General features: G+C 39.1%; 3 protein-coding genes across 3 annotated transcripts; all 3 read left to right on the forward strand.

Moving 5' to 3' along the window:
• Nucleotides 1–1411: 1411 nt before the first annotated feature.
• rgs1 (regulator of G protein signaling 1) lies at nucleotides 1412–2382 on the forward strand (the record flags this gene model as incomplete). The annotated part of the gene is made up of 4 exons (XM_080503746.1): nucleotides 1412–1444; nucleotides 1642–1726; nucleotides 1816–1982; nucleotides 2206–2382. 4 exons carry the CDS (start codon nucleotides 1412–1414, stop codon nucleotides 2380–2382), a joined length of 462 nt encoding a protein of 153 aa, XP_080359872.1.
• A 4201-nt stretch (nucleotides 2383–6583) lies between these two features.
• rgs13a (regulator of G protein signaling 13a) lies at nucleotides 6584–8154 on the forward strand. The gene is made up of 5 exons (XM_080503744.1): nucleotides 6584–6715; nucleotides 6810–6863; nucleotides 6953–7014; nucleotides 7108–7274; nucleotides 7394–8154. The coding sequence occupies exons 1-5, from the start codon at nucleotides 6633–6635 to the stop codon at nucleotides 7577–7579; spliced, it is 552 nt and encodes a 183-aa protein (XP_080359870.1). The 5' UTR covers nucleotides 6584–6632; the 3' UTR covers nucleotides 7580–8154.
• A 9072-nt stretch (nucleotides 8155–17226) lies between these two features.
• ro60 (Ro60, Y RNA binding protein) lies at nucleotides 17227–23565 on the forward strand. Its single transcript, XM_080503735.1, has 9 exons — nucleotides 17227–17306; nucleotides 18679–19259; nucleotides 19584–19804; nucleotides 20040–20186; nucleotides 20274–20411; nucleotides 20492–20608; nucleotides 20997–21113; nucleotides 21291–21437; nucleotides 21891–23565. The coding sequence occupies exons 2-9, from the start codon at nucleotides 18686–18688 to the stop codon at nucleotides 22041–22043; spliced, it is 1614 nt and encodes a 537-aa protein (XP_080359861.1). The 5' UTR covers nucleotides 17227–17306; nucleotides 18679–18685; the 3' UTR covers nucleotides 22044–23565.
• The last annotated feature ends 353 nt before the right edge of the window (nucleotides 23566–23918 follow it).

Below are 23918 nucleotides of genomic sequence, written 5' to 3' on the forward strand. Positions count from 1 at the left end.
TGGTGCATGAATGTGTGTGTGAATGGGTGAATGTTGTTAGTGATGGAAAGTGCTTTAGGGTTGCTCGTGCTGTTCAAAAAACGTTATATAAGTGAAGTCCATTTACCATTTGCTATCTGCTGTTCTTTTTTCCCTTGGCTTAGTATGTAAACTCTACTCATCATCTTATGTATTATTTGAATGGAGGATAGATTGGTAAAAACTAGCTTGTATTGGCCTATGAAAGCAACAGATTCTCACATCCAATGCTACATACACTCGGCAGTTGTTTAATTTACATATCAAAAATATCTTTGATTATCATGAGCATATTGACTTCCTCTTTGTTAAATGGTTAATTCTAATACTTGCTCTAATAACCCAATTAATAGGGATTCAATCTATTGACTCTCAATAGACGGACATATGTGACGTGATTAAATTACATTAACGCACCAAACTTATTTTTTGAGTGTACAACAATCCTATTACTTATGAACAGTAAGAATTCACAAAACAATGGGTGAAATATATTTCCTGATTATGTAACTAACCCTGTGAGCATAGCATGTGTATTTCTATTTATTGAAATGTTTAATCACCTGCTGAATGGTTTGCTGTGAAATCTGTCAAAATAAGTAAACAAGTAAGCAATCAACTAATAGTGTGGCAACATTACAATTATTTCGAATGGGTGAAGTTTATAAATCAAAGCCGGTTCTTGTTTTGTTTAGTTTTTTGTTTTTTTTATTTGAGCAACCCTGCCGCCATGCAAATAGAAAGTTGACAAGTCTTTTCCTTAATAGTAAATTTGTTTGAGTATTTGCCTATGGCCAGGATCTTTCCCCAATGCTTCCTGACCAATGCTCATTGCTCAAGTTAATTTCTTTTTTTTTTTTTTCTTTTTCTTTTTTTTAACATGGGCATGTTTTGCTTCACCACAACAGGCTTCAATTACTACTGTGGTCTGTGTGACAGTCACAAACATGGTGTGTAAAATGCTGTAAGGAAATTGGTGATAATTAGTTAGTTGGAATAATTTGGATTAAATCATCAATTGACTGTTTTGTGATTTATGCTGTGAGTCAGATTCACACTGAAGATGGTCAGTGCTCTGTCAACAGATGAGGTCAGTTGAGCTCTCTCCTCCTTGAGGTGCAACAGACATGGAAAAGGACGCCCTGTTTCTCCCTACAACAGAACTTTGCATATAGATTTCCATATATTCCATTGATGTTAGGTGGGGGTCATTTAGATTTGTTCAGTCACTTGACTCCCTCATTTTCAAACAATCACAACCCCATCTTCAGTCTGGCGGGATCTTATCTCTGTCTCCCTTTGTAGAGGACGAGGAGATGGCGATAAAGTGAGTTACTGCATATTTGATTATTGGCCCTTTACCATTTTCAGCAGGCAACAACTTACAGCAGCCATGGGGAAAATATCAAGGAGGTTTTCACTCACTGTAAGTCTCACTTTGCATTGTGTCTATATCTGAATTAGGCTTGAATTGATGTAAGATTCCTCTCAGGTGCTCTGTGCAGTAAATTGGAGGTTCACAGATCATGCTTTAAAATGCGAAGATATCATTCAATGTGCCAATGGATGATGATGATGCCACTGATAACTGGGCTAGTGATAGATCTCAATACTCTTTTCAAGGGTAGATTGTGTTGCTTTCCCAAGGATCCTCTTGGGGATATTGAGACCTGGAGTGAGTCTGTGGATAAAGTCCTTGCTTGTAAAGGTAGGTCTCTTTTTTTCTTTTTTCTTTTTTATTGTAACTTCAATGGCATGTGTGTTTGCTGAATACTTTCTGACATCTGGGATTTGCAGCCGGACAGCTGGCTTTCCGGGAGTTCCTGAAGTCCGAGTACAGTGAGGAGAACATACTGTTTTGGCTCGCCTGTGAAGAGTACAAACAAATCAAGACGGTCCCAGAGATGATCTCCTCTGCCAACAGGATCTACTCAGAGTTCGTCCAAACAGAAGCACCCAAACAGGTAAATCACTGCTGCTCGTAAAACTGCAGGCATTTTTAGTGAGGAATTTTAATTGTGAATCTAAAGGGTCATATAGTGATGGTTATAATGGTGTATATTTTATCGTTGTAAAACTGCAAAGGTGGACTTGTTCACACAAATCGTTTCCCTGCAGAATATTTATGTGAATGCTAATGAATAGACCTTCTGTTATGAGCCTCTGAGTGATTCTGTTTGATTCCAGATCAACATAGATTGCACTACCAGAGAAAACATTACAAAGAACATCTCCCAGCCGAACCTGACTTCGTTTGATACGGCACAGAAGCTCATCTATAGTCTGATGGCTAGGGATTGCTATCCACGGTTCCTAAAATCCGACATCTATCAGGGACTCCTGAGGAGAAACGATTCAAGGTGACTGTATTAAAACTGACAGCCTCTCAGACAAAGGCTCATGAAATCTTCTACTCAGCTTCTGATCCGCTATAGCACTCTTTAATTTCTGTGTGGATAACAGGTTTATGTCATACAATCCTGATCCTGAGACGAGCAGATGTAGTTCTTCTTAGTCTGTGTGATTCAGTAGACAGTTACAGCTTAAATTAATCTATTGCTCATATTATACAGTTTATGATTATTGAAGTTAAGTTGCAGAAACCTCCAAGAGATCGTCCACCTATAGTTTGTCCAGGATCATTCCTATTTTCTTTCTCAATGCATAATTCTTAAAAAAAAAAAAAGTTTTATTGTAAAGTATTATCTTTCCTTTGTTTAATTGAATATACACATATAAATGCTTCTGAGAAATTGAACACCCATATGCAAATAAATGTTCTTAAAGTTCTGGCTTGGTCTTTTTTTTTTTAACTCCAAAAAAAACTTTTTTCATCTGGTTTGCAACTTACAATCTCAGAACAACAACAGATATATTCAGTCGAATGACAACTGGGTTTGGCTCTTTTGAATGTAATGCAAATCGTCTGTTGCTGTCACAGAGGTTTGTGATCTGAAAAATGGTCATTGGTCATGCAAACACCAGATGGCAACAGAGTCACTTTGGCAACAACAAGAAGGAGTGACAACTAACAACAAGGAAAATTTTCTCCTCTTGAATTTCTACACCATCTCAGCTACACGAAGATGACGTTTGTGCATAGCATGAGGACAAACCACACAAATTAACTTGTGAACCAAGTCAAGTTTGCTCTTATTGGTGAAACGGGATGACGGATGTGGATATTTAAGATGGAGTTTCATGCTGCAAAGTGCATTCATTCATGAAAAAAAAAAAAAAAAAGCAACAAAAAAACTGGAGATAGAATAAAGGTAAACAGTAGAGTTTTAGGTAGTGTTTGAATTTATGAGTGCTCCTATAAAAGTCTCTTGGAACATATTCCATTTTACAAGCTCATGCATAGGCAAAAGGTTTCTCTAGTACAACATGTTTCAATTCTCATAAATAGTCCTATTGACGATATCCATACACATGTGGTAGTTTATGAATTCAAACTTAGTAGATGTGAAAATATTTTATAAAATGGTCTTCAAATAATCCCTTGTCTGATGTGTCTTTTGTCTTTTTTGTCTGGAAAGCGGAAGTAAACACAGTATGGTTTCTCCATGTGATCACCCAGTGTTAGACAAACATTGGTGGTGCTGAATGGGTGATTTATTTTAAGAGTTATTTTACATGTTTGGCAGACACTTCTCTGTGTTGTGCAGACTTCCTGCAGTTGAGATGACTCTTTGTGGAAGGAAAATTAAATTAAGAGGGCAATGTGATGAAAATAAAACTGTTAGACAACCAGTTGATGTACTGTATCTATGTCCAGTCCAGCAAAGTTGTTTGCAGAACATTGCATCAGTACACAGTTAGTAAAGATGTGCATTTCTGCCTGACATGTCTACACAGAGGAAAATCGCAAATTGATGTTGCAACCAATAAAGAAAATGAGATAGGAGTTAAACTCATCATGCCATGTCATCAACTTATCTCAAACCAAGTATTTCCTGTCAGGCTGACACACAAAATTGTAACGTAATCTAATGTAACAAAGCACCGCTTACCTCAGGAGAAGCTCATGTTTGCGTAAATGCTTGCATTTTTACTGTTTTGCTGATTCATGAAGATAATTCACAGCCTACATTCATTCAGAAGACCACAAATTAATATTATATTAATAAATTGATTTTCTATTTTCATGTGTGTTTGTCTTTGAGCCCATACAATAAAAACATGCCTGTTGCATTTCCTAATTTTTCTGTAGTTTTTTGTTTTTCAATCAATGAAATCCCTTCATGTTATAGTGCCGCCATGATATATATGTTTTTGGTAGTTTTTAATGAAATCATCTGTAGGACTTATTTCCAAAATTCATCAACATGGGGAACTAAGATTGAAGGCAGGTAAAAATAATACCTGCATCAATCTTCTGTATCACTTTTATCCCGTTCAGTGTTGCGAGGCGCTGGAGCCAATTCTCGCTAACTACTGTGGACATAAGCAATTCAGCTTTGTGACTAATTAGAGCCTCACATAAGCAGCCTTGATCCAAACTACTAGGGTTTTAACTGTTGCTTTTAAACAAAGAGAAATCATTGTCTCAAGATGCCACAGACCAATCATTTGCCACAACTAAAAAGGCCTCAGGCTCTAGTGCAGTGAAGGAAAACAGTATTTGCATTTTAAGAAAACAAGAATCCAAAAACTGTGGGCAGGTAAACTCGTGACAATTACTGGAATTAAATGTTTGTGATTTCTGAGTAGTTATAGCGTCATCTCACAGCATCCTTTTAAGCACTGTGTGTGGAAAAACGCCCCCTCTTGGAAGAAGCTCATTTGTAATCTGTTCAATCTTACTTAGATTATGGACTTTAAAAATGGACAGTGTTAAGAGGTTTGACTCTTCTGCATTTTGCATGAGGATAAGGAGCATAGCAGAAGCTAAGCACGACTTCACAATATTGTGAAGTTGTGAAAATGTGCGAGCAGGTCACACCATGTCCCCCGTGGTGGTGGTGGTGGTGGTGTGGTAGTTAAAGGTCTCACACCACAGCGGTCAGGGGCCTTTCAATGCAGTGTCCATGCTTTCTCCTCATGTGTGCAGGGGTTTTTATTACATAGTCCTGTTTCAATTGAAACAAGTACATGTGAATATGAATGGTCATCAGTCTCTGTGGCCTGTGATGGACGGTGATTGAGGTACTCCTGTGATGAACAGTGATTGAGGTACTCCTGTGATGGACGGTGATGGAGGTACTCGCACACAGTCAACAAGGATCCACTTGAGCCACCCAGTGTAAAGTTGTCTCAACGATGCTTACATTCTCATCTGAAAATCACAAAATCTCTCATTCATAAAAATTATTAATTAATTAATTAATTAATTTAAAAAATAACACAGCATACGACTCCATAAGTTGGGGTGGTTCCCATAGCCATAAAACCAACCTCAACAATGTTGCACACAGTTAATTGTTAGCGAGGGGAAAAAAGCAGAACTTGACCTACAACAATGTTTGCATAAAACATTGGAAAGTCATGCTCTGTATCGTATTGCTTACATCAGTGAAACCACCCAATGGGATTTAAAATCCAGAGGAACTACAGTTTTCTGATAAACAAAACATTGATGAAGTTCCTATGGACATTTATGCTTTTTGACGTCCAGAGAAATGTGTCACACAGACATAGAGGTGAAATTATAGCCAGAGCAGTTTGACACTCTGGGGTCAAAGGTTTGAAGTTGTGTTTCTACCAGACATCAAAGAAGAGACGAGAGTCAGAAAAACAAATAAAGACATGTCAGTTGTCATTGTATGACAATGATAAGACTTTAGTGAGAGCACAGATAAAAGGAAAGAAACTCACCAGCGAAACAAATGTGAGCGACAAATATGAATATCTAAAAAATACAAAATTATATTTCATTGCATCATGATGTGCAAACATATCTCCAGTGGGAGCTTAAAAAAAAAAAGAAAAGAGCAAAGATCAACGTTCAAAGGAAAGATTTACACTTTAAAAAAGCAACTAACAAGTCTCAAGCTGTTAGGGTGATATCTTATAAAGAAAAAACCTATAAGTTATATGGGGCCAGGCAGCAAAACTGTAGACTGTGTTGAATAACGAAAATGAGAATTTATTCAGTTGTTCCTTTGCAAAAACAAGATAACCTAATTTCTTTTCTTGCCATCTAAAACTAAAAAGCTTAATAAATAAATAAATAAATAAGGTTTTAATATGTTGGAACAGCTTTTAGTGGCTATTTAATGAAATATTTCCAAAACGTAAAACGTGTGAATCAGTCCTCATAAATGGATAAAGGGCAAAGCATTTGATTATCTGCTGCCCAAGTTTCCACTGCCTGTTTGCATCTCTGGATGTTTGAGTAAACAAACAACACTACAGGTTTGAGGACAGTATGAAGTGACAACTGTAAGCGTCTGTGACATGTTTCCTTGCACAGTTGCGTCAACCCCAACTTCCTCTTTGTCTGCGGTTAGCTCAGGATGGAGCTGTGACGCGACTCGCAGTCCTCATTTCAAACTTCTGTCTTGTGTATAAAAGCCGGCACAGAGCATGTTCATCCGACTTGTACACAGTTTGACATCCTGTACGTTTTTCACAGCATCTCCAGCTCAAGTCTCATATAAGGTACGGCTGCCATGCCGAGCCTAGTCACAAGTCCACTGGGGGAGCTGTGGCACTTAAACATGAATAGTGACGACAAAAAGACAGGAAAATACAGGTAAACGTTTTGTCTTTTATTTTTTGCTTTGAGTATTTTTTATTTTTTTTAATTCCGGAAAATAATCTCTGTTGGTTTGTGTTTCTTTTACTAGGGCAGGAAACCTGAAATCTCGACTGCAGTGTCGATCATCTCAGTCCACTGAGGGGTAAATGAAGTTTCGCTCCTCAATGGAAACAAGATGTCGACACTTCTCATGTGTCTCATGTGTGAGTAACATACACCCTTCTTTTGCAGGCTCTGTTTTGAAGAGATATCCCAGTGGTCCGATTCACTCGAGAGACTTTTATCATCTAAGTGTAAGTGGCTCACTTCACACTCACAAAGTCAGGAGTGTCAAGATACGTGTATAGATGGTGGCTGATTACTGCTCATCTCTTCAACATAAACAGATGGGATGAAGATATTCCAGGCCTTCTTGAAGTCAGAGTTCAGTGACGAAAACCTTGAGTTTTGGGTTGTGTGTGAGGACTATAAGAAGATCAGGTCTTCCTTCAGGATGTCCTCCAGGGCCAAAAAGATCTTCAAACGCTACATCCAGCCAGAGTCTCCCAGAGAGGTAAGCACAGAGGCTTTAATAATGCAGGGGGACCTACAGTTCTTTTCAAAGGAGGGAGCTGGGAGAGGTGCTACTGCTTTGGATTATATTGTCCCTCATTATGTTTCCTCTGCTTTCAGATCAACATTGATCAGAAGACCAGAGAGCTGATCAGGTGGAATATCAAGGCGCCATCCCCGATGTGTTTCGATGATGCTCAGAAGATTGTCTACGGCTTAATGGAGAGGGACTCCTACCGGCGTTTCCTGAAGTCTGACATATACATGACGTTCTTGGACTCCACATCAGAGTCCGTGAAGATGTAAAGAGAAGAAAGACAAGAGACAATGCATATGGAGCAGCCGGATCGTGCCGCCGTGCCCCAAGCTGGACTACCTGAGAGAAGGTGTGGGGTTTATTTATTCTGGAAGTGAGGCCGTTGAACACCAAACTGAACAACAAAAACCTCCCTGTGCAGTTTGCTTAGTGGTTGGCCGGTGATCGGCTGTAGAAAGTTGGAGAGTTGAAGGGCGTTTTCTCAGAAAGTGTGTGAAGGAAAACATTGCAGCCTGGTCAAAAATGAGTCTTAACCAATAGCGACCACTGTAAAATAAACTGCAAAGTCAGACTTTATGCTGCTTCAGCAATTAATGCAAGGGAAATCCTGGAAAATATCTGTGTATGTGGTGCAAAAAGCACCTCCTGAACAGGATAAGGTGTCTGTATTTGCACATCAGGTTAAGTGTAAGTCACTAAAGCAACAGCATTGGAGGTGTGGATTCTTTCTGCTACATTAAACTAATGCAATGCGACTATGACTATCTGTAATAAGCTATACATTTTGTGTTGTAAATTGTGAAATGATTATGACTGCAAACATTAAAATGTTTTGTTTTTTTAATGAAAAGACATCGCATACATTCAAATATGGAAAAAAAAGCCACAGCCACAAATAACGAGAGGCTCTCATGACTCTACTTCAGCTCTCAGACGCAACATAGCCACCAGTTCATTCATGTATTCTCATTCAATCATACACATACTTGGTCACAGTTGCAGCATTTGATGCTTGGTGGTTTTTATCTCTTCAAAAATATGTACAGCAGTGCAGCATACCAGGAAAGGTTAGTCATGCAGGACCTTGAGTTCTGGCACATAAGCAACCTGTACAACAATACTGAATAGCACAAATAGAACAGAGCTGCTGAGCTCAGCCGAGGCAACAATACATTACAGCGATAAAGCATTATGAATTATAAAAGATACTTCGTTTTCATATCATCATGTTGAGAAAGATGTGCCTCCCCGACAGATGAGGATCCATCTCAACAAATAGCAAACTGATCATTTCAGATAATATCTCTGTTTTGACGTGTCATGCCTATTTGTGTTCCTGTTGCATTCTTTTATGATTGGTATGACTTTGTGGCATTTTCACCCTTTTGGCACAGGAAACTACACCCAGTAAACCTGTTCAGCAACGCTCTCATGACTGTAAGATGCATTTTATCTTTTGCATCATCTTGTATCTGCTTCTCTTTGAAACTCCAGGCTACAAGAACAAATGTATTGTTATACCACAAAATAGATATTCTCGATGTCTTGTTTTTTGTTCTTTATGCTATGCAGTCTTGCACATGGGGTATCTTTGAGAGTGTTGAAGTTAAATGTGGGAGATCAAAACGGGCTCTGTGTTGCTGAGGTTTTCAGCATGTAGGAGTACAATGGTAAAACAAAGCCTATCAGACAGCAAGTAAGACAAGTTGTTGCATTGTACTTCCACCTACACAGAATCTGTGTTTCCATCAGTCTTTCCTGTGTCATTGGCCTTTCATGCGTGTGAATGGGTTTTCCTTTGAATGTTTTTTTTACTATTCACTCACCCTTTTTAATTCATTCAGCATTCATAAGCACAGTGAACAGACCTTCATAATTTGTTCCTAATTCTCTTTTGAAGGTTTTCAACCTAAAATGGCATTATTTTTCTTGTCAAGAAAAAAAAAAGGATGAAAAGAAAGCTATGTTTGAACCAAAGGGTGAAGCTTATCTGTGAGAACACATCACCTACCGTTTTGTTAAAGGTTACATAATTTAGGGAAGAGCCCAACGGTTGCCACCACATCCTCTTTTCATCTCACTTACAGTGTGTGCACACAAACCAAAAATTTGAGGTCACCAAAAAAATTTATTTTGATCATCAGAACATCGTGTTCGTTTTTACACTAACCTTTCTTCTTCTTCTTTTTTTTTTAAACAGAGTTTGTCAAGTGACCCAACCATCACCCATCATTTCCTCATTTGTACCCATTTGTTTATTAGCAGCAAAATGCTCCTGCGTCACGTTAGTCATATGAGGATCCATATTATCAGAAGGAGACTCGAGAGAGATCATGCAGTGAATGACGCACAGCTTTAAATTACTGATGCAGAACTTTAAGGACACCGACCATCCAGGCAGATGTTAAGCGGCAACTGAAAGTAAATTTCCGCCGTGTAACTTCGGAGTTCATCTGCAATGTGTGTCATGAGGCAGAAGTAACCACATGATTTCTGTTCAGAAGGTCACTGTGACTTTGCTGGAACAGTTCAACACAGAAGGGCTTTGTTTCAGGTCTATTTCAGAATGAGGTGAATTGGTCAAATGTAGAATTTTCTGCCAGATTTAAAAATAAATAAATAAATAAAAGAATCTGCCTCAGTCTAGCATGAGGTCAAAAATATTCTGGGACAGATCACAGAAACATAGAAATAGCTCTCAAGATTTAACTGGTGTAGTCTTCAGTTACACAATCGTACAAAGGTTCACAAAAGGATAACAGAGTATATATACCATGACTGTACTGTCTGCACAGTCGGAGCTCATAACGAGGATCATGCTTTTTTTCTGATTTCATGTGACTGAACATTAAGTTGTGCATGCATATTTTTATGTGCTTGTGACATCAGTAAAAATGTTGAAAAGCTATTTTTCACTCAAATTCCTGCCGATAATGCTGGTCATTGTTCTCCGAGAAAAGTCTGTTTGGACCAACCAAGTAACAATGACCGACTACACATCGTTGGAGCCATAGCACTAACATGACTATTCACCAGGAATGCTTTTTTTCACATTTTCAGTCATTTACACTGAATACAGTAGATATACACAGAAATAGTTACAAAGTGGCAGGATTTCAAAAGTGTAGGAAAACCCCAAACCCCACCTCACTCGAGGTGCAAATAATATTCTGTGTACCATGTGCATGCCTAAAGACAAAAAACAGGTGATTTGTGGTGAGATGTCCCACTATTTCAAAGCCACCCCAGTGTTGGGACTTTAAATGGTTCAGTGGTTTCATATGTATGTACCATTGATAACCGACAGATTAATTGACTGTCTGTGAACAGGCTCGTTGGTGAGGTTAACTCTAAGATGCAACTACCGGGCAGCAAAAGTACCCTGATATGAATTGCAAATGAAAACGTATCAAATCTTTTCAGCTCTTGGTATTTGCTGCTGTATTATGTAAAATGAATCTTTCACTATAATCCTCACAGCCTCTCATGCAAATGTAGCTTCTATATTTATATCTAAGTGTTATATTAATGGTTATGTAATCTCTTATTTGACAACAAGGTTTTATAAACGGCAACATCATACTGTCATTTAACTGTTGATTTTGTGAGTCACACATAAAGCTTAGATTGACGATGGTGATGACCGAAGAAGATGCTGACCCACTCTGATCTTCATTTATATGGCGAGCAGATGAAGGTCTGCCATATTTCCCAGTATCCTGTAATCTGATTAAGTATAACTGCAGTTTTTTAATGTAGGGAATGGTGTAACAGTCACACAAAGATAGACGTAAATATTTTGGTTTTGGATTTCTGGTCTGCAATTGTTTGTGACAGTAATGACCCTGATAATGAATCATCAGAAAGAAACATCCACTTTTATTCATTTGGCCCCTTTCTTGAGTTTCACATGGAATGTGCAGGTGCATGAGATAAATGAACACGTTGGTTTTTCATAATTTATTGTAAGACAAGAACGAATATAGAAGAAAAATCTGTTACTGGTTATCAATGTTTTTCAATCAATCAATCAATCAGTCAATCAATCTAGAGAACTTTTCATGCAAGAATGCTGTTGCATAATATGCTTTACTCAATGAAAATGAAAGGACCAGCACCCGTCATTCAACACAACACAAGGACTAGATATAAAGTCAAGGCAGCAAAGAGCTTCCTCACATCTGCAGTGAGGAAAGAGCCACAGTGAGGCATTTATAAGGTCAAAAAGTACAACTAAAATGCAAAGGCAAGACAAGGATACAGCAAGGTAAATAAATGAATCAATGAATAAATAAATAAATAAATAAATAAATAAATAAATGAAGTGACAATTAAAATATGACTATCATTACAGTGGTGGGTTTTGAGCTCTTTTTTTAATAAATTAATATTTAGTGTTGCTCTCTGCTCTTCAGGCTGTTCAGACAAGAATAGTAATGAATGGATTGCTCACAGAGGACTTTTGTTCTATATTTAGGAATGACTAAAAGGCCATGACTTGAAGTCCTGCGGGCTCAAGAAGGCTCATATAATAAAATCAATTCTGAGATATAGGCAACTGTGCAGAGATTTATAAATTAATAACAAAACCTTAAAATCTACTTGTGCTAAGTGCTTCACTTATTACCATCTCAATTAAAGGCTAATGGCAATATGGGGATATAGCAAAAGCCTTTTTCTGTGGTTTTGAAGAGTCCCTCAAAATTCCCAGCTCTGTCTTAGTTTGTCATTTCAAACACAAAAGCTTCCAACGAACACATGTTAGGTTTTACAACCTGTGACTGGGTGTCACGAGTTTGATTCATTTTGTTTTGAGGAAGTCACAAGACTAAATCACCAGGACCTGAGGTGGTAACTTGAAATAACTTTTGAAAACACTGTGACTTTTTTCACTCGGTGTGTAATCGTGCATTGCCATGCAGACATAATAGTCTGAGCTCTTGTGCCAGTGACTGAGCTGGACTGTTATTTCATTGATATGCTGAAGTTGTAACGGTTTTGCGATCATAAAATCATCAGTGCGTCTTTTACGTCTTCTCAAATGGGGCTGTCATGACGTTAACAAAATATGTCTTGGCTTGTTTATCTCTTCGAAATCGATAATAATGTTCCAGCCCACTCGGGGATGTATTTGAGACTAAAGGTTTTCTCTGTCAGAACCACATCCTGTTAATCCAGCACAGTCTGGTCCTGCAGATCACACTGTCCATCATGTACGACATCTTGTTTCAGTTTCAGTCATTTGAGCTGCGGTGTCTCATCCGTGTCGGTTTGGCTTGCTGTCTGTGGTATTTAAGTCACTTTGTTTTCATTCACTCACTGTTTCCCCAGTAACAGTAGAGCAGAAGAAAAAAAAAGATCTTCCGACTGTAAATTCCAATCATACAAATAAACTCCGACAACTGAGACGTGGCATGACTCCCGGCCCATTGCTCTCCTGGGATTTGGAAGTTTTAGAATAGAGTCACTGTAATAACTATCCAACTTGGTCGTCCGTCCATACTTATGTCTGTGTAATCGCCAATGCTTATAGTGTATTGTTCTCAGCTCGCATGCATGTTGTTTCACTACAAATAGAAACAACCAGTGATGCTACATGAAAACTACATAATTTTCAGTGTTTCTGCAATTTATATGTAAACAGACATTGTTTTGAAAACGTTGACGTGTTAACGCAAAACATTTCTGAAATTAACATGCAGAAAAGGTGCGTTTTCACTTGAAACGTTGTCGTGTAAATATGGCCTGAGGCACATCTGCACCAAATAGATCAACATGTCATTTTTATAGTTACATTATGCAAAGTCACCTCAGCAGCCAGTTTCCCTCTTGCATGCTGCCTTTGGCCTTTTCCCCCCTAAATTGGCCACTTGTGCAGAATTAGGAGAGTGGACTGCTCAGGTGAGCTTTTAGTTCAGTAGCAGTAACAACTTTATTTGATTTCTGCTTTTGAAAAATGTGTTCACTATTGTGTTTAAAGTCTGGCCTTTCGGTGGAATTTTTCTATTTCTTTCAAATGGACATAAACAACTATTAGTACATAATGGACTTCTGGGAATTGACTAGTCTTTTTACTTTCACTTTCTCAGTGACATATTAAGTTCCTGCAAAATACTTGACATTCCTCTCAACATTGTGAGAGCAAGTGCAATGTGAAAAGACATATAAACGGTATGAAGTTAGAAAAGTAGTGGATGGAAAGTTTAAAAAAAAAAATACTGTCGAAGACAGAAAGAGAGAGCAGCATAACTTTTAAAAGAAACTCATGACTACTTGACCTCCAACTAAGAATAGCAGAGACTTGAATAGTGAGCTAGGTGACGTAGAGACTGAAGAGCTATGTAATGCACTTAAGTGTGGAGAATGTGATGGAGGGTTACGACACACAGCAAAGTTTTGTTCTAAATTTAAACGGGGAGGAGAAACACAAGGTTTGACGTACTTTGAGCATTCATATGGCGATTTCTAATTATATAACAATAGCAGACAGAAGGGGTGGTACGGTGGGTAGATACGAGTGCAAAAACCGGTAATTCAGGGAGAAATGTGTCGACATGACAGTCAGACTCCACTCTGACCCCGACTCTCATCAGTGAGTGGAAGCAGTCAGCAGTGGAGAGGAGAAGATGGAAATCTACAGAAAAAAAACCCTCTGAGGTTCAGCATGCATACTGAAAGGCATTATCATTCACGCACAAGTCGTCTAATTCAAATTCAACAATGAATAGTCTCTGTAAAGCATCACCTATGGATCTCCGGGACACAAAGAGAATGTAAGTACAGTGTGCATCCTTTACATTGGGGGCCAGTTCTGAAGTTTTTTTTCTCCTTATGCACCTGGGGAAGCTACATGTCATAAATATTGTAACTGTTATTCTTTCCTGCAGAGATATCGCATGGAAATCCAGAATCCATAGCCTCGTACTGAGTCCGTTACCCTGGACCAAAACAATCAGGTGTTTTATTGATTAGATTTTGGTGCATTTGCATGTTGCACAGCCTGATTTATTTTATTTATTTATTTATTGGTCGTATTGTTAACAAATCCCTGAACCTGTTTCCTTTTGTGTGCAGACAGGAAACAAATGAAGCAAGCCTGTTGGGGGAATCTCTGGAGACATTACTTTCCAAGAAAAGTAATTTTCATCTGCTTTCAAGCAGCACAAAACTAATATCATGGTTGGTTACTGTGTTCTTTCTAATGAAGTTATATTCCCTCATGTATAAGGTGGACAAACTGCATTTGGGGAATTTCTAAAGTTGGAGTTCTGCGAGGAAAGCCTGGACTTTTGGCTGGCCTGTGAAGAGTTCAAAACCTGCGACAGTCCAGAGGAACGTACACAGAGGGCTGCGAGTATCTATGAGGAATTCATCAGGGATGACTCTCCCAAACAGGTACAGCCACATAGTATAGTAACAAATGCTGACGTCATTTATAAAGGAAATTTGGTGTAAAATAAATTGAACTATTAGATACCATTTATCTCTGGTAATGGTTCTTTTTTTCAATGTCTTTCCTCCAGGTTAACTTAGATTTCTACACAAAGGACATTATCAGTCAGAGTCTCCAGCAGCCGAGTCAGTCATGTTTCGATGTGGCACAGAAGAAAATCTACAGTTTGATGGAGAATGGCGCTTTCCCACGGTTTCTTCAGTCTGAGCAATACAAACGTCTGTTTGCTTCAACCCCGAAGCAGAGAGGTCTTGGGAAGCACTGTAAGGCCTCAAGGAAAGCAAGCGCTCGAGGCACAATACGGCAAAATTCAAAACCAGTCGTCCTCTGGCATGACCTCTGTCTCTAGCACAAAGACTGACATCATGCATGTTGCTGAGAAAAGTTCCACAGACAGAACAGGGAAGCGTTGTTTTTTTCTGCACTGTTCAGACACCTCTCCTCTCCTCAGAACATCACAGCAACATGATGTCTTGCGAGACTTAAAGCTGTATCAGTGAAATGGAGATTACATACTGCAGGGAATGCCATCTGGTGCACGATGAAAGCTAAACTGGGATTTCTATGGCTGTGACAACCAAACAATTATTATTTACAGATATATGCAGGAAACATAGATGACTACAAAAGTTTTAATTTCTAAATTTTGTGAGCGTAGGGTTAATTTATGAAAAGGATAATGCAGCGTATCATCATAAAGCAATGTAAAACCCAGTTGTGCTTTGTTGTGAATTATTTAGAATTGATCATGTCTTTCAAACACTGAGCAAAAAAAACCGACGTGTGTCTTGCTGTGAAATGAAAGTGCAGCAAATGTCCTTATGTGCTATTGCCACCCAGTGGTAACTGAGGAAACTTGCAACAAAAAAAGAGCAGCAGGTTTCTTGAAATACAGTAAATAAAATCACTACGGATCCAGAAGTGTTAGAGAAGAATTCTGTCAATTTACTCTATTTTTAGAGGATTTCTTTTCTTACTGGATTGTTTTATTTTTTTATTTTTACTTCTATTTTTTGTGCTGTTTTTTGCTCTTGTTTAGATATTTACATATGTTTACATATTTGAAATCTTTAATTTTATAATTTCTGCATTTTTTTTACCTTGAGCTGTTGTAAGTTTGTGTTTCCCCCTTGGGAGGAATAAAGTTCTATTCTATTCTATTCTATTCTAAGAACTGGTATTGTTAGTTTTGGTTGTCTGTCAGAGAAATATTGTTTTGTCTCATAGAGAATTATGTAATTTTGTAGTCTGTGTCCAAGAATGACCTATTTCATTAGGTAGTCTTGGAACCCCTGTGCAACTTTTGGTGTCCTTCAATGCAGACTCAAAACAATTCAGCCTGTAAGAAGGTGCTGTCTGACTTCAGAGTTTGACAAACTCCATCATGCAAAGGTTGTACTGTGACACTTTCTCTTCTTGGAAGAATAATGTAATGCAATTGCCTTAAACTTTTTCAAATCACTCGCAGTCTGATTCCTGTGTATTCTGTCTCTCTGAGCTTTTTTACTAGGAAATTCTCCAAACATTGTCATGTGACAAAACTGAAAAACAGCGGTTGCCTTTATTGTTTGTTTGTTTGTTATTGTGCACAAATGTTCTTTTCCCTTTGGTGACATGTGTGAACATTAAGGATGTTCCCAATGAAGAAAACTAGCAACAACACACCTGTCTCTCACATAGAGCAGATATGACACTTTTTGAGCAGAGCATTTGTTTTCAAAGCAAGATAAATATTAGAATTATTTTTAAGGTTTCAACAAGTTAAACAACAGCTACTTTATATGAGATAAGTATGTTGTAGCAAAGATAATCTTTTTTTTTTAAATTACATTAGTTTTGTTTTTGTTTGCTTTCAGTAACAGTTTGCCATTTCTGGTCATATAGTATTGGATTGAATGAATCCCCATGTATCTGTTAAACAGAAGTTATGGATCGAACAGATGTAGCTGGATGTGGCTTTATTTTGTAAATGTGTAAGAAGAAATAGTAGTAGGGTAACACAAATTACTAAAGTTGTTGTTTTCCATTAATCGGGATATACATTGATTCAATGACCATTTCAAGAGGACTGTGTTTATGGTCATCATGCACAGGCCTATTTATAGTTTTCAAAGTGTGAAGCAGGCTTCCAATTAATCTATTGTATTCATTTTTTTAAGTAAGCCTATACATTTTTTTTTCCTAATCTCAATTCTTTTTAAATGGAATTCATTATAATATGGAAACAATAAAACCATCTCAAGAATACATTTACACTTTAAAAACCGAGAGAATACATTCGGTGTTGACAGAATCAAGTTTAATCAACAGTTCTGACAACAATAAGTTTTGTTTGAGTTTAGTTTTTTGTCAAAGGCGTCGCCGTAATGGATCCGTCATCGTTTGTTCCACCTACTTGCGGTAACAGACCCTTTGGTACTCCGTATCCCGGCATGCACCGCGGCGCCGCCCCTAGTAGCTGAGTGAGGTTGAAGGGGGTGAGGCCTCTCTGCGTCTCGCTCCCGGCGGCATCTAAAACTTAAGCACTGTGTATATACATTGTGGTAAGTGCCTGTTTATATCATCAAGTTGTATATATTTTTTTCCACTCTGAAAAGGTTATCTGCCCTCGGTTTATCCGACACAGTTCAGCGGGAGTTTGACGACCGTTATTTTTTCGCTAGCTTGCCCATCCCCGGGACGAATCGCATGAAAGCGCCGAGCCCAGCTCTCCGGTGTCCGGCTGGAAAATTGCTCACATCCGACACTTTATAGTTTGACTTCAGAACAAAAGTGGACGACTCGCACATGGATGCGGTTTGTTTGTGGATGAGAAACTCCAGAAAACGGCGTTTTGCAACGCAGCCGAACACTTGTCATCCACATAATTATAATATTAATCGGTTGACTAACTTGACTAGCCTAGCAAAGGTTGACGAGCTACTGAACAGTTTCGGCTCTCTGTGAAATATTAGTGTTTAAGTTGTCTCCCAGGTTTATTAATGAGTTCAGTGTGTGGCGTGTCTTGTGTGTATCATCATGTCTTGTAATCGGCTTTAAGCTATTTCTATCAGTGCAGTGAGTTGGTCGCTGGCTCAGTGCTCTGACTCTCGTTGGAGTTTTAATAAGCTCCAGCCAGTTATTGTTTGTTGACATCATGGATGTGCATGAAGTTTTGCACTGAGTGCAGCGTAATCCTGACATCAATCCCGGCACATTTCATTTAAGAGTGTTGTCCATTGATTATATTGTGTCAGTTTACATTGTCAGTTTGATTTTCCCAAATGCGAAGTTTTCTTACTCGTCCTCCCACAGAGAAGTGTGTATCCTGCACAAAACTCCCACACACTCCTCACACTATAATTACCCACTGATGGGATCAGTTCACAACACAAATGAACATGTCAACACTATAAACTAAGCAATACATATAAACCTAAAATGTTTCAAACAAAGATAAAGAAGAAATGTTTATACTGCTTTCTTGCATTTTGCATAGAGGATTACAGTAAATGGTCTTTTATGAACCCAGTGATTTATTTATTTGTGTGTGTGTGTGTGGTTATATTATACAGACAGAAGAGTTTAATTTAAAGCATAGCTACGTTTTTCTCTTCAGCACCCTGTGGATGCACTCGTGATTAACATGCTGCATGTGTTTGGTCACTATTTTTCACTTCCTCTGGTCCTCATCTTTGGATGGGCTCTTTTAGTCTGTCCTTTAGTTTGTGTAGATTTGTTATTCCAACTGAAGTGTGCTGCACAATAGCCATTATTTCCTGTCATTATAATCTATGAAAATGTGTCTATATAGCAATATGAAGTGTATACATTAGACTTGTGTGCAAACAAACACGCACACATTGATGTCTTGTATTGATCCATTTGGCATTCAGAGCAGAAATTGATATTCCTTTTAATCTCTTTCCTTTTAAGTGTTGCAATGGAGCCATCAGGAAGTACTACAAGCAACCACATGCAGAACTCAACAGGTGGTGCTTGTCCATGGGAGGTTAACGACAAAACCAGGCTGTGCCGCTTCCTGTGCTACGGCTCGGAAGGAGACGTGTACACTGCCAGAGAGGAGAGTCGAACGAGCACGGAGAACGCTGGCGCTCTGCTCGCTATGCTTCAGGAAGGCCGGGGCACTGAGGTTGTGGAAGAGATCAAGAGGTTCGCTCAGGACGGGCGAGCTGTCAGACTGGGCCCGTCTTTTTTTGCCTTGGCTTTGTGCTCGCAGCATTCCGAGCTGAAGACCAGACAGGCAGCATTCAAAGCACTGAAGGAAGTCTGCCGGGACCCTGCCCATCTGTTTTGTTTCATCCAGTACAAGAAAGAGTTGAAAGAGGGCATGAAATGTGGGATGTGGGGACGCGCTCTGAGGAAAGCCGTGTCTGACTGGTACAACGAGCAAGACGCTTTGAGTCTGGCTGCAGCTGTGACCAGGTGTAAACAGAGGGAGGGCTGGACGCACCAGGATCTGCTCAGACTGTCCCACACCAAACCAGCTAAAGATGGTGAGATTATCCAGACATATATTGAAAATGAATTAAAAACAGGATATACATTTAACAAAAATGTTTACCATTGCCTCGATTCACAATTGCATTACTGATAACTGCTTAACTATTTCAGTGTTTCCTCTGATTTTTTTTAAAGCAGCGGGGGCGGGATGTCTGTAGTTTTGTTTTGTTTTTTAACCTTTAGTACTTGAAGTATTTGGGCAGCAACCAGTGCTAGTCATATTACTACACAATCATGATATAACAATGTGAAAAATTACAGATAAATAAATGGAACAAAAAAAACAAAACCTCACTCTACTGACTTTGTGTTTGTAGCAATTGCCTTGATCAGTAAATATGTAACAAAAGGATGGAAGGAGGTCCAGGTTGCTTATGCCGACAAAGAGAACTCTGAGGAGGTCGTCAAAGTGCTCTCATACCTTGAAGTAGTAGAGAAGGTCAAGCACAGTTGTGATGAAACAGAAGTCATCACCTTAATGGAGGAACACAAGCTGGAGAGGGAACAGCTGCTCACGGATCATCTGAAGTCCAAACAGGTGGGCATCTGTTGAAATTACATAAACTGGAGGTTTTCCCTCGTATCCGTTGATCTCAGGAGAAATGTGCTGTTTCAGACCCAGCTTTTGAAGAATTGAATAATAAACATGGGTGGGATCACATCTTTGTATAAGTTCAGAGTAAAATAAGTGGCTTTCTACTGTAAGGGTTTTTTTATTTTTTAATCCCCATTTTTCACGACTTAAAAGGATGAGTGTTATTTGTTTCCTTGAGGTGTGGAGAGCGTTGTTGAAGGAAATGCCTCTCCATTCAGTGCTGAGGATCGTGGGAAAGATGACGGCAAACAAAGTTCTGGAACCGGGAAGCTCGGAAACACAAACTGTGTGTGACAGAATCCAGAACGAGGCGGCACTAAAGAAGGTAGGAGCTCTTGATACAGGTCTAGCTTTCTCTTTGTAAATAAACACAAGGCAGCATTTGTTATTTAATGCGTTTTGACAACACCAGGCACAGATACATCCTTTCAGCATACTATTGGCTTCAGAAAATTACAAACGAGGCCAAGGATACCAGGGTAAAACTAAATGGGAGCCAGACAGCAACATCCTCAAAGCAATGGACTCTGCCTTTTACAAAAGTTTTCTGGTAAGTGTTTCTACTCGTTTTAAAAACGCCCCACTCGCCCTGTTAAAAGACGGTGAAGCCGCATTCCTCCTCGTCCTCAGAATATGGAGCCTGTGGGTAAATGCTTCGTGGTGGCGGTGGACGTGAGCACGTCGTTGAGCAGCATCGTTCCGGGAACGTCGGTCAGCACGGCCGTCGCTGCTGCGGCCATCGCCATGGTAAGGCTGTATCACGGCGAGATGACTCCTCGGCGCATGTGGCCAATTGCCAAGGAACAGCTGCGTGTATGAGCGGAGCCAAGGACCTCGCACCTTTAAAGGAATTGGCATGTTGACACATTCTCTGGATTCTTGGGGGATCCGTTCCGTAGCGTCTCGGCCCCATCGGCCCTTCAGGAGTTTGTAACTCGAACGTCTGACATCCATGAATGTCAGATTTTGCAACATTTTCTACCTTTGGAAGTAGAAAATGTGCCAACTTAACTTCACAAAGCTCAATTATAGCCAAAGACAAAACTTGTTGAATAAAAGTGTATGTATGCAAGCACAAGATTGATTTTATAATGTTAACTTGATAGTTTTCGCCCCGTCTTTGTTTCTACCACAGATTTTTGCAAGGACCGAGTCAGACACACATGTACTGGCCTATTCTGAGGGAGCTACGGTTCCCTGCGCTATTTCTGCTGATATGACTCTCGCTGAAACAACAATTGAGCTGGTTAAGGTACGGCATGTCGGTACACCTAATTAGATGTGTAGTTATCCCGTTGTGGGTCACCTCCAAAACCTTATAACCATGCGTAACACAGTTTCTGAAAATAGCATCACATCCCACATGTTGGGTTCATGTTCATTCTTTTGAACACAAGCTCACCTTGGCCTCTGACCTTTTGCATTCCAGATCCCGAGTGGGAGCACAGACTGCACCCTTCCCATCACGTGGGCCACGGAGAGTGGGAAGTCGGTGGACGTGTTCATCATTCTGACCAACAACCCGTTGTGGACTATATCCGCCAGCCCGGTGGAGACTTTAAAGAAGCACAGACAAGTACATTTATTCATCCATGTCTGCTTGAGCGCAAAAGATTTCATGTGATAATATCCGTATCAGTAAAGATCGTTTTTCTAAGATGTAATTATGGAACACGGTGTCGAATGAATCCATAAGATGATTGGTACAAACATAATCAGGCAAATGGAATGGAGTTCCCTTACACATTCATATTAAAGGCTGATTCATACTGAGGATTTACAGAACGGCATTGTTTTTCACCTTATTTTCTCATACATTGTTGTTTATATTAATATGTTGGATATTTATTGGTTCGATTAGTTGATTGAGCATGATTTATTTTCTCGAAATCAGAACGAGACACTAACTGGGCTTGATCAGAATATTAATGATACTTTCTTCAGCTCACGTAGAACATTTTCATGACATTGCTTGTGTTCAAGTTGATATGAACCAAAATGGTTTTCAATATGTATTTATTCCCTACAGGTGTCTGGAGCAAATTCCAAGTTGGTGATGTGTGGACTGACGTCCATTGGACACGCGATCCCAGACACAGAAGACAGCGGTCTCATCAGCATCTGTGGCTTCGACCTCGGAGCGCTGAGCGTCATTCGTAGTTTAGCTCAGGATCTAATCTGAGGAGAATGTTGGGACCATTTCTGACCATGTCGATTAGATAGAAAAAAGAAGAAGGCACAAAGTGGACCTGCATGGCTCATTTAGCATGTAGCGTGCCCTTAAACAGCACTAATCCAAAATATGCTGATATTTACAACTCCAGATTCTGTTTTTGTATTGTATTGCTTACACGTCAATTGACAAAGTGTCCAGCAGGCTGGACGAATCTCTGGAAATGTTAAGCACGTGCATTTGTTTTGTTTTATGTGGAGTTTGAAGATGAAGTGATAACAAATGAGTGTGTCAAGAGTCTGTATATGCCAGGCTGTCCAGTGCATGTGATGGTTTTCGGAAAGGTCGTAACCCATTCCACAGAGAATGCCAATGATTTAAAGCGAGAAGAGGATGGCAGATCGGATGACAAGAAGTAGTACTAATAGTAGTCACAGTGACGGTGACTTATTACAACTGTAGATGTATTCCATGCTGGGTTCCTGTAGTTCTCAATATGTTTCTATGGTGTGCTTTAGCGGGTTTGATGTAATGTGGAGAGGTATTTTCAACCCAGAAAGCCTGTAAATATAAACAATAACTGAAAAAGCACCAAAACGCAACAGAATACCTTGCAGTGTGTCTTGATATGCTGTCAAATTCTTTGATTTATTTGTTTTGAACAGATAATTCTTAGGGCTTTCTCATTCCTACCTTTAGTGGTTTTCGATCAAAGTCACGAAAATGGGTTTTCTTCGTAGGTTGGAGGACCTCACTATAATTTGAGAGACTCAAAGTAGAGCCGGACCCAGTGGAGAGATGTCTCTCAGGTGGTCTGAGAGCAGCTCAGGGTCCAACCAGAAGGGCTGGAGGATTCAGTGGGGGACAGGGGTGTCTGGGGCTCTTTACCCTCCCTGTTGCCATGTATGTGGACAATAAGATCAATAGATGCCTTTAGATTAGAACCAATTCTTTTAGTTATTGTTTTATGTCAGCCAATTTGAGCAAAAAAGTGACTTATCTGATGTTTTTGTTTTCTTTTTTTTTAAAATGAAGAATACCCCTGGTGCTCTTAAATGTGACTTTACATTATTGGAGGGATATGAATTTCATTATGGGTAATATTTAGATAACAATGCCAAGTAAGTCCATTTACTGTCAATTTTAAGACATATTATTGGCATGCTATATTTCAAATTCTATGCATACATATTGGGATCTTGCTGTATTGTGTACAGAAAGGACAAACGAGAGCTATTTAAGAAACTCTACCATGACTGAGTCTGCTCCAGTTGTGTTTCTGTATTGTTGAATGTTCGTTATGCACAAATTAACTGATAGTTGCTACCTTCCCTTCAATACATTGAACTGAATGTACTTTTTTTAAGATGTACAATAGGACAGATTTAAATTACACTACTTTATATTTCTTTGAACACTGAAGAAAACAGTGTTTCGCTGTCCATTTTAAGGGAAATGCAAGCAAATTACTAAAATGCTCTGTTTTTGAAGTCATTTCTGTAATGACTGACTGCACATCCTAAACCTGTTACCATTGATTCTATTATTTTTATTGTTATTGGGGGGGGGGGGGGGGACTATGTAACTGTGAAGGTCGTTTGTCCACATGTTACAACATCTGGCTCCTCTTCAGACTAAAGATCAAAATGTTAGGGAAGCTAAAATATTTGTGTAAAGTCACGGTTGACGCTACATTTGTAGGCAGATGAGAGATAGTTATGAAGTATGGTAGTTCACAAGTGTTTTCTTCGCCATGGTTAACCTTTTTCTGATCATACTGGTGTATCCATTTTGCGTAACATGTACTTTACTGTAGTGGCAATGTAAACCCTGCCCTAATAAATAATTTGCTGCTCCAAAAAGATTCTATGAAGTCAGTTTCTT

Source organism: Blennius ocellaris (genome assembly GCF_963422515.1).
Source record: "Blennius ocellaris genome assembly, chromosome: 10".
Classification (NCBI taxonomy): Eukaryota; Metazoa; Chordata; class Actinopteri; order Blenniiformes; family Blenniidae; genus Blennius; species Blennius ocellaris.

What these genes read in the sequence shown, in the direction of transcription:
- ro60 (XM_080503735.1), top strand. Translation starts at nt 18,686, where the DNA reads ATGGAGCCATCAGGAAGTACTACAAGCAACCACATGCAGAACTCAACA. An exon ending in CACCAAACCAGCTAAAGATG is followed by an intron (nt 19,260 to 19,583) that starts GTGAGATTATCC and finishes TTGTGTTTGTAG; the next exon opens with CAATTGCCTTGATCAGTAAA. An exon ending in ATCATCTGAAGTCCAAACAG is followed by an intron (nt 19,805 to 20,039) that starts GTGGGCATCTGT and finishes TGTTTCCTTGAG; the next exon opens with GTGTGGAGAGCGTTGTTGAA.
- rgs13a (XM_080503744.1), top strand. Translation starts at nt 6,633, where the DNA reads ATGCCGAGCCTAGTCACAAGTCCACTGGGGGAGCTGTGGCACTTAAAC. An exon ending in AAAAAGACAGGAAAATACAG is followed by an intron (nt 6,716 to 6,809) that starts GTAAACGTTTTG and finishes TTCTTTTACTAG; the next exon opens with GGCAGGAAACCTGAAATCTC. An exon ending in TCATCTCAGTCCACTGAGGG is followed by an intron (nt 6,864 to 6,952) that starts GTAAATGAAGTT and finishes CTTCTTTTGCAG; the next exon opens with GCTCTGTTTTGAAGAGATAT.